The sequence below is a fragment of the Myotis davidii genome, unplaced genomic scaffold (genome assembly GCF_000327345.1).
Source record: "Myotis davidii unplaced genomic scaffold, ASM32734v1 scaffold79, whole genome shotgun sequence".
NCBI lineage: Eukaryota > Metazoa > Chordata > Mammalia > Chiroptera > Vespertilionidae > Myotis > Myotis davidii.
The window spans coordinates 3221900-3232458 of NW_006294339.1; the positions used below are offsets into that span (position 1 = coordinate 3221900).

General features: G+C 48.0%; 1 protein-coding gene across 1 annotated transcript; it reads right to left on the reverse strand.

The window, feature by feature from the left end:
• Positions 1-2347: 2347 nt before the first annotated feature.
• Positions 2348-7761, reverse strand: PARS2 (prolyl-tRNA synthetase 2, mitochondrial (putative)). The gene is given in 3 exon segments (XM_006768359.2): positions 2348-3854; positions 3856-4376; positions 7665-7761. Coding segments are annotated over 2 exon segments (1365 nt in total). The 5' UTR covers positions 4348-4376; positions 7665-7761; the 3' UTR covers positions 2348-2981.
• Positions 7762-10559: the final 2798 nt, after the last annotated feature.

A 10559-nucleotide genomic window follows, 5' to 3' on the forward strand; every position in this document is an offset into this window, starting at 1 on the left:
CTGAAGGGTATTCTTTAAGGAGAGGAAGAAGAAATAGGAAAAGAGAAAAAATGATGAACAACAAAGTGACAACAAATACATATCTATCAAGTGAATCTAAAAATCAAATGAATAAAAAATCTGATGAACAGAACAAACTGGTGAATATAATAGAATCAGGGGCATAGAAAGGAAGTGGACTATTCTTGGGGGGGAAAGGGGTGTGGGGGATGCGGGAAGAGACTGGACAATAATCGTGCACCTATGGATGAGGACAGTGGGAAGGGGGTGAGGGCGGAGGGTAGGGTGGGAACCGGGTGGAGGGGAGCTATGGGGTGAAAAAAGAGGAACAACTATAATAATCTGAACAATAAAGATTAAAAAAAAAAAAAAAGAAACACTGGCTTAGGAATCAGGACACCTAGGTTTCCAACTTGACCTTGGGCAAATCACTGCACTCCCAGTATGGGAAAGCAAAGGACAGATGCCTATTTCAGAGCTACAAGGCTTCTGTAGTTCAAAGGTTGATCCAACCAGACCTCTCTTAATACAGTAAGATCAACGGGGCGTAGCCTAATTTAGGGGATGTAGCACCTGGCCTGCAATCAGGCCTTTGCCAGTCAGATGGTATGTGGCAGGTGAATTCCCACTTTGGGCCTGTTACCATCTGTTAAGTGAGGGTTGGACAGGCAGGCTCCAAGTGCTCCTCCCACTCTAGACTTCCTGAATTCTATATCATTCTATTAACTCATACACTTATGAGAGTGTAAAATTAATTGGTTTTTAAAAGTGCTTACATTTGGCTAGCCTTCATTATAGAGTACAAATTTAAATATAGATGCATCTATTTGCACGAATTCTAATTTCTCATTTATTTTAGGCTAACTTGATTAGATATAAGTAATTCAGTTTTATTCACTGAAATCACTTTTGCACAGGCAGAGGCCATGTGGTACGGTTGAGGGGCATAGGTTTTGTCAATATTTGGGTTCTAGCTCTGATATTTAAGAGCTGTGCATCCTTGAGTAAGTTGCTTAAATTTCAGGTTCACTCATTGGTAAAATGGGAATAACAGCACCTCTCCTGCAGTTTCAAAGACTGAAAACAGTATATAAAGGGCCTCACAGCACAATGGCACATGGAAAGCCCCCAATAAATAAAAACCAGACCGTTAAAAGCAGTGAGCTCACATCAGTCTGATAATGTACAACCAAAATTATTCAAAGAAACGCTCAAGTACACAGTGGGCTCAGAGAAGGCAGCTACCCGCATATCAGGAGCTCTCAATGGACTTTGTACATTAGAATCATCCAGGGGCTTTTAAATTCCTGACACTGGCCACATCCTACCCCATAAGCAGAACCTCTGAGTAGGACCACGCTCCTATACCTCAGTCCAGCCTTTTTAGGTTTGCCGTCAGAATCCGCATCTCCTGACCTACATGCTGGGCCTGAGCTCCGTGGTAGGCCTGGGAGCCATGCAGCGGTTCTCAACCTTCCTAATGCCGCGACCCTTTAATACAGTTCCTCATGTTGTGGTGACCTCCAGCCATAAAATTATTTTCATTGCTACTTCATAACTGTAATTTTGCTACTGTTATGAATTGTAATGTAAATATCTGATATGCTATATGTGTTTTCCGATGGTTGTGACCCACAGGTTGAGAACCACTGCATTAGGGCTTGGCAAAGGCTTTACTGAGGGAACCTAATGGTGTGTGCCTAGGGTGGGTTACTCTTGCAGTAACAAATCGCTTGGAAGTTGTGTGGCAGGTGGAACAGCTGGCCAAGACACGAACTGCAGGGCACTTGGAATCTGCCTAGGACCTTGGGCTCAGGGAGCTGACCATCAGCTACAAGAGGCTGGCCCACCAAACAAGGAGTTTTGTGGCCCCAAACAAGAAGGGCTGAACAGGACAGTTTGGGGGAGCCACTTCCAGATGTCATCGGGTATGCTTTCAGGAGGTGGTGGCTTTGAGCTCCTCCTTGTCAGAGTCTTGTTTGATTTGGACTTGTCGGGAACCTAATCTGGTGAGCAGGAGCAATGAAAGCAGGTGGCGCTGCAGTAGCGGCTCAAGTTTGCTCCTAATTTTCCACATAATTCACGCAGAGACCTTAGTATTCACCCATCATGGCTCTAGGATCTAACTCTGCACTGACGATAAGGTCATAGTGGCACTCAAAGCCTGCTATCCTTTATTTGTGGAAGAAACAGTTTAAAACACACTTTCCCAGACACCCATCCCCCTTTTGGAATGGAAGTAGAAATGGTAGAAAAAGAAGGGAAAGAAGACTCTCAAGACAAGGTACCCCGTACTATTAAGTTGGCAAATATCACCTCTGTTTCAAATGAACATGCACAGCTCATCCCAATAGTTTGACTTTATTCAATCGTCTCAACATGATCTCAGTGCAGAGCCACCTCAATAGAGTAGATCTACTGGGGCCATTAGCTGATTATATCAACTTTCTGTGTAACTTAGACTAAAGGGGATTAGAGGAACCAGATCTGTCTGTTATGAACCTCTCGTGGAACCAGCCAGTGACAGACAGCTGTTAAAGACTTTACAGATCTAGTTCCATTTTCTCATGGCCTGCTCTCCAGACTATATGCAGCAAGTGGCCTGTGGTCAGACTATGGAGCCAGGAGGGCCTTGGCTATCAGCCACTCCCACCCTACACATGGGAAACAGCTGAGAGAAGGGAAGTGACTCGCCTCAGGGCCAGGACAAGAAGTCTGCTCTTTCTTGCCTCCCTGCCTCCTAACAAGATATCAAAGGAATGGTATATGGCAGCATGGCCAGGCCAGAGAAGGGACCAAGCTAATGACTTTAAATACAAATAGTTTGAACAAATGACTGGATAAAAATTGGTTTCCCTAACATGTGCTCATCGTCCATGAGCTTCCCTGTTTCTGAGACCAGCCCCAGAAAGGAGTGCAGGAAAGGGAGCAGCATTAGAATGAACTCCAAGGCTCAACATGAGGAGGGTGGGCTGGGGCATTTAGACTACCTGCACGTGGCTCAGTAATTCTATGACTGCTTCTTTGGTGAGAAAGACCACTTCGCTGGTGTTCTGGCACCAAACCTCAAAATGGGCAGGGTCCTCCAAGGCCCTCTTGCCAGCGATGATCACAAAGGGGTAGCCAAATTTGTTGGCATCCTTCAGTCTGTTTCCAATGGTCAGATGGGTCCTGTCATCCAGTAGGATCTCCCCACGAAGCTGCGGCACTGCCTCTGAGATGTGGTCATACAGCTGCCCCGTGAGCTCTGCAGCCACCTCTTCCTTACTGCCCTTCTTCGGGGGGATGAGGCAGACTTGGTAAGGGGCCAGGAGGCTAGGCCAGCGAATGCAATCTTCTGTAGAGAGAACCTCAATGGCAGCAGCCAAGATCCGTGTCACACCTAAGCCATAGCACCCCATTTCAGCCAGGGAAGGTTTGCCATGGATGTTAATAAACTGGGCATTGAAAATGGAGGAGTACTTGGTGCCCAGGTAAAACGTGTGCCCCACCTCAATGCCTTTGGTTTCAGTCAGTGGTCCCTGGCAAGCAGGGCAGTTCATTTGAGACGAGCCTAGCGTCTCCACGTTGGCCGAGAAGCTGCAGCTGGTGCAGACAGCAAACCGGTCCTCTCCGATCTCCACTGGGAGCTGGAACTCGTGAGACATCGTGCCCCCGATGCTGCCCACGTCTGCCTGGACCTTGACACACCGCAGCCCCAGCCTGTCGAACAGGCTGCCGTAGGCATCACATACCAGGCTGTAGGTCTGCCAGGCGGCCTCTGGGGAGGAGTCGAAGGTGTACATGTCCTTCATGTAAAACTCTCGGCCACGGAGAAGACCAAAGCGGGGCCTGGGCTCATCCCGAAACTTCCTTAGCTGTAATGGCTTCCTCATGAGTTGGTCCTAAGCAATATTCCTTGCCATGTCTGTCTCTAAGTCTTAGCAGCTCCCTGCCCATTAAGTCCCACCGGTTGGAGGCTCGCCAGAGCTCTGCTGGGCTGAGGCTGGGCATGTTGACCTTCTGCCCGCCAATGGCCTGCATCTCCTGGTCTATCACCCGCACCAGCTTCTCCATGGCACGAACAGTATAAGGCAGGAGGTGGTAACAGCCGGAGCTTGCTGGGTGGATCAGGCCCACCTGCAGCATCAGCCGCTGGCTCTTACAGGTCAGGTCGCCAGATCTGCCCTCCACTGGGAGCACCTGGTCTTCCCGAAGGTTCTGGGGCTGGAACATGCAGGACAGCGCCAAGCGCCTCCCTCTCCCTGGGGCACAGTGGGAAAACCCGCGGGGAATGTACCCAGAGAGCTGGTGGTTGCAGGTGGCCAGAGCGGGCAGTGCTCTGCATCTTGTCAGCAGCCCTTCCATGACACCCCGGCACAGGGAAGCACTTGTGCCTGGAGAAAAACGAGTGGTGCAGAAATAAGTGTTACCTGTCTGACTATGAAGTAGCCAGCTCAGTTTGGCCCCAACAAATCGCAAAGACAGCCACTGATTCTGCAGGTGCAAATCCTTTCATTTTGAATATCCTAGCAGATCCAAGTATACTTCTCTTCCCTCTACTGCCATGTAAAAAATATATTTTCCCACTTACAAAAATACAATAGCGTACTGTGAAGAGACATACACAGGTGGCGAATGCACAGGCTCTGACACCAGGCAGCCTGGATTCCAGAGGGCTTCCCGCTGACTTAACCCCCTGTGCTCAGCTCCTTCATCTGTAAAATGGTAATAGGACCTACCTTAGAGGTTCATTGTGGGGATTTAGAAGAGTTATAAAACGTTATTGGAACAGTTATCTAGCACATTGCTATTGTTATTATAGAAAACTGGGGGTAAAAGAAACAAAAAAGGAAGCAACTATAATCCCTCGGCTGAGACAACTGCAGCTGATGATCCCTTTTCTGTCAGTCCTGTCCTTTGCCCACCCTCCTTAAATGTCTTGTTTTCCACCCTCCACACACACACACACACACACACACACACACACACACTCCCTGGTTAGGCCACATGCTAATGGCTCCAAGTCAACATCTACACCCCCATAAGTGTCTCTCGAATTTCAGACCTACCTATCCAACTGCCTCCTGGAGAACACACTGCCATCACACTCAGCACCCCAGAAGGAACTCAGCACCTTCCCCCCAAACCTGTCCCCATCCAGTGCTGCCTATCACTCTGAATGGCACCAGAAGCCACCCTTTGCCCAAACCAGAAACCTGGGTTCATCCCCTCCATCCATGTCTCATATATACCACTTCCCTTGGCCCTGTCATTGTCATTCCTACCTCTTCATGTGCTATTCCATCTATTCCTTCTCTCCACCTCCACAGCCTCCAGCCAGGTCTAGGCCACCATCATCTCACCTGGTTATTGCAACAGCCTCCTCACTGGGCATCCAGCTTCCATCCCCTCCTTCTCCAATCCATTCTCCACCCTGCAGCCAGAGAATACTTCCAAAACACGTAATAGTTTCTCTTGCTTAACGTCCTCCAATGGCTTCCTGCTACCCTTAGAATTGGGTCTAAGTTTCTGACCTTCACAGTGCTCATGGCCCCATGTGAGCCGGCTGCTGCTCCTCTGGCCTCATCTTACCATCTCCCTCTTCACATTCCAGCTGCACCATGCTCACTTTTAAATACACTTTCCCCCTTGCATACCAATACTTACCATCCTCCAGGCCTCAGGATTAGCATCTAGTCCTCTAGGGTGCCTTCCTTGTCCCTCTCCCTATACCCCAAAGACCAGCCCCTCACCCCCACCAAACACCAATCACTCTTTGGAGTTACTGCTCAATGAGCTACCTGTCTTCCCACAGTTGCTCTGCTCTGTGCAGGCAAGGACCACATCTAACTTGCTCTTCATTAAGCACACAGCAGGGGCTTACTAGACATTGTCTGATGAATGAGCACATAGGTTTCTCTATGATTTTTACCAAATATTCACATACTTCTAATGAGAGTACAACATTTCATTCATTGACTATTAAGAATGATTCTCCGCCCTGGCTGGCTTGGCTCAGTGGATAGCGCGTCGGCCTGCGGAACGATGGGTCCCAGGTTCGATTCCGGCCGGGAGCACATGCCTGGGTTGCGGGCTCCATCCCCGGTGGGGGGTGTGCGGGAGGCAGCCGATCGATGATTTTCTCTCATCATTGATGTTTCTATCTCTCCTTCTCCCTTCCTCTCTGAAATCAATAAAGAAATATATATATATGTATATGTGTGTGTGTATATATATATATATATAAAATCTACAATGAACAGAAGGTTTTTGTTATATATTTGGAAGAGAACTTTCAGGAATGAAATTACTGAATAAAAGGGTATAAACTTCCAAGGTTCTTGATTTCTATTGTCAAACTTAGTGAGCACCACTGATTTCAGCATATGCCACGGAGCAAAGCTCCCCTGCAGTATGCCCAGAATGGGTTCCTGATCCCTCTTAGAACTGGGACGCTGGAATCTCACGAGTTGCCTCCAGCTCTCAGCCTCAAGTCCTCCAGCTGGCCCCTCCAACCTCAGGCAGCTTCATCCACTTCCCCTGCACACTGTGCAGATGTCATCATTTTCTATGTGGCCTCTGACCTGACAAGGTTGGGAGGCACTGCTACAGAGGCCTAGTGTGACTGCATGGAGAAGTATGGGTCCTGAAGGCAGAAAGCATGTGCTTCACACCTGACTCCATCACTTGAGATTCCACCTCAGGCCGGCGGCCCAAGCCAGAAAGCCTTCACCCTTGGCTCCTCCCAAAGCAATATTTCTCTTGAGTCCACCCCCTCCTTTCTGACCCTTACTGCCTCAGCCTTGAGTTAGCCTAGTGGTTCTCAACCTTCTGGCCCTTTAAATACAGTTCCTCATGTGACCCAACCATAAAATTATTCTCGTTGCTACTTCATAACTGAATGTTGCTACTGTTCTAAATCGTAATGCAGGATGGTCTTAGGCGACCCCCGTGAAAGGGTCGTTCGACCGCCAAAGGGGTTGCGACCCACAGGTTGAGAACCGCTGATAGCCCCTCAATACCACCTGTTACATTACAATAGACGAGTGGTTCTGAAACTTTAGGGAGCATCAGAATCACCTGGCGGGCTTGTTAAAACACTGACAGCGAGGCCTCCCACACACAGCTTCTGATTTCGTAGGTCTGGGGTTTAGGCAGAAAACCTGTGTTTCTAGGTGATGCTGATGCCGCTGGCTCAGGGACCACACTGGGAGAACTGCAGAAGCTTAACTGTGCACCCACTCTGATTTGGGCTGTGAACTCCATGTGGGCAATATCCATGTCCATTTTGTCCCAAGCTATATTGCAACATCCAGCACGGTGCCAGGATACAGCGGACATTCAATAAACCTCTATCAATGAATGAACTGAACGATCCTTGATTCCTATCTGCCCAGTCTCCATATTTCAGATGTACTGATTCAATCACTCCTGTTTATAATCCATTAATCCCCCCACCATAATTTTCTCAGGACGGTACCAAAGCCTGAGGTAGACAAGAGAGTAAGTCCTGACCTCAATTTTCCACGGAGGAAACTGAGACCAGGAAACGAGTATTATCCAAAAGTTTATGTGATGTGACTCCGCCCCAACCCAGGATGCCAGGTGTCCGCGCCCAGAGCCCTCTCTTCACGCCGCCGCCTCCCGCGGGCGCCTCAGTCCTCGCGGTCACCCACGCTCACCAATTGCAGTTCCAGCCAACCCCGTCCGCCTGTCTAGCACACGGGAGCCTGGAGCAGGCTGCCGGGGGGAGAGCGGGGGCGGGGGGAGAGGGGAAGTTCCGCCTCCCTCCTTTCTAGCCAATCACAAGTCGAGTTCAGGGGACTAGCCCCACCCAACTTGTAGACAAGTGAATGGTTTTCCGGAAGCTCAGCTAAGGAGACATCACCGTTCCGGAAGTGCTCTCTAGGAGGTAAGGAGGTGTAACTCTATGGTCAAAGCGTTTTTTCCACGTTTTGAATCTGGTGTTTCCTCCCTTGCCAAGGCTCGCCCCATTCTCGGACTGGGAGAACCACGGGCAAAAGTGTAACTGCGGGCAAAATGTAACATTGTACAGGTAATCCATATACAATGGACCAGGTTGTTTCAAATCTACCTTATTGTTTTACACGCTTTCCATTTAAATAAATTTAATTTTTTTAACAATTGGAAAAAGGCAGTCTTTAAGACACTACATCAAACTTTCACTCATAAAATATTTTTTAAAATATATTTTTATTGATTTCAGAGAAGAAGGGGGAGGGAGAGATAGAAACATCAACGATGAGAATCGTTGATCAGCTGCCTCCTGCACGCCCCCTACTGGGGATCGAGCTGCAACCCAGGCATGTGCCCTTGACTGGAATCAAACCTGGGGGCCTTCAGTCTGCAGGCGGAAGCTCTATCCACTGAGCAAACCAGCTAGGGCACTCAAAATATTTTTTGAGCAGCTACCATGTACCAGCCACTTTTGTAGAAACTGGGAATAGTGAACAAAAACAAAATTCTCTTCTCTAACCCTTCCAAATAGAGATAGTCGCTTCCTTTTCTGCACTCCCACTGTACACAACTCTTCAGAGTACACCATACTGGAACAATTTTCAAACATGTATTCAATGTAGCTCACATTCTAGTCAATAAACAAATACAGTGAAACTTAAGGGAAGGCCAAAGAACAGTCATCAAGAGCAGTGGTATTTTAATGCAATTAATTTAAAAAGGAATGCAAAAAGTCTATGGTGAACAACTTATCAAAATTTTATATGAAGACAGGATCCACCAGTCAGATGCTGTCAAATACTCTGGAGAAAAATTAATCAGAAGGGCACAGGTTGGAGGTCGAGTGGTTGCAATTTAAAATAGGATGATCAAGAAAGCCTCATTGAGAAGGTCTCATTTTAGCAAAAACCTGACGGAGATGAGAAAGCTTTGCAGAAATCTGGGGGAAGAATATTCCAGACAGTGTGCATAACAAGTGCAAACGTACTGAGGTGGGACCTGCATATCATCGAAGTAATAACAGCAATAGTTTATTGAGTGCTTAAAATGTACCAGACCCGAAGGAAAAATACCACATGATCTCACTCATTCATGGATAATAGAGACCATTATAACGGGGGAATAGGAGAGGCTAGGGGACTGTCAAGGGCGGGGGGAAAAAAAGGACACATATGTAATACCCTTTGTAATACTTTAAGCAATAAAAAAAAAATTTAAAAAAATGTACCAGACCCGATGCAATACACCGGTGATTCTGATAGTGACTCTGAGAACCTCTCAGCTTACCCAGGATCTGCAAGGAACAGCCCAATGTCATCCGTGCTGTAATGGGAGCTGATAAACCTCCTGTGGGAATGCCAGGAAGGAGGGCTTTGCCGAGGAGGTGAGCTTGGAGCTGAGCCTGAAGGATGGATGGTGTTTACCAGGACAAGAATGCCCGTGGGAGTGGAGTACAATGTCCCGGCAGAGGGACCAGAACACTCACAGGCACAGAATCAGGAAACGGTGAGCAGGTGTGAGGTGGGATTTACATCTTCCGTTCCCACCACTCCTCATTCCGTGCTTGACACATGGGCCAAAGCAGTGGTTCTCAGCCGTGACTGCCCTGGAATCACCGTATGCACCCTGGCCCAACCCTGCGAGGCTGGGTGTTGAGCTGGGTGGGCCTGGGCATCAGTACTTTATAGTCCCTGGATCCTAGCGTGCAGCCAGGTCTGGATTTGCTGGCCTCGAGAAAGGGCACTGACAACCGGGTTGAGGAATAGCAGAGATGGTGGAAGCATGTTGCCATCTCAGTCTTACAACTGAGGAACTGCTATCTGTCCAACCAGTTGGAGGCTGGACAGAGTTGGGCTAGACCTGAGCTCTTTTGAATTTAAGAGTGTGGCTCAGCCTCTGCAGCCTGCACTGTGGTTGAGGATTTCCCCAACGAGTGCCGTCCCAAAGGCTTCACGGAGGCAATATTCCCCACACTTCCTCCTGGGAGGCAGGAGGTGAATAATCTTTGGTATATTTCGGGATCCAAAGTAGCCTAATAGTTCTCCCTGCTCCCCGCACACATTATTACATCCCTTCCAATCCTGGAAAAGCCAGCATCCATCCTCTGCACCCTGAGGTGTTAATTATGTCTCAATTAGCAGTTCCCAGGCTATAGAGCTTAGTGGTATGGAGAGGCCTAATGACTCGCTGTGTTTATACACCCCACATCTTCAGAGCACTTTACCAGTGGTAACTAATTAATGCTCACGACCCCCTTGGGAGAACTGCTGCCTTTTACTTCAAGTTTTCAGGAGGCTTTCCAGCCTGGAGCTGCAGAGCCTGCTCAATCCAGCCATGGTCAGAGTGAGTTTATTCCCCACTGAGGAAGTCCAGGGTGGTGGAGACCCAGAATGTAGCCCTATCACTGCTAGCAACTTCCTGTGTGACATGTCAATCAATCAGTTGATCCGTCATTTATTGTGTGCCTTGATTTACAGAGTTCATTCATGGTTAAAACTCCACAAGTTCCCTAAAACAAAAAATAAAATAAAATCCCATAGAACAAATTATTCATTGTCATTTAAAAGAAAATAAAAGAAAAGGAACCTACACTTGCCTTG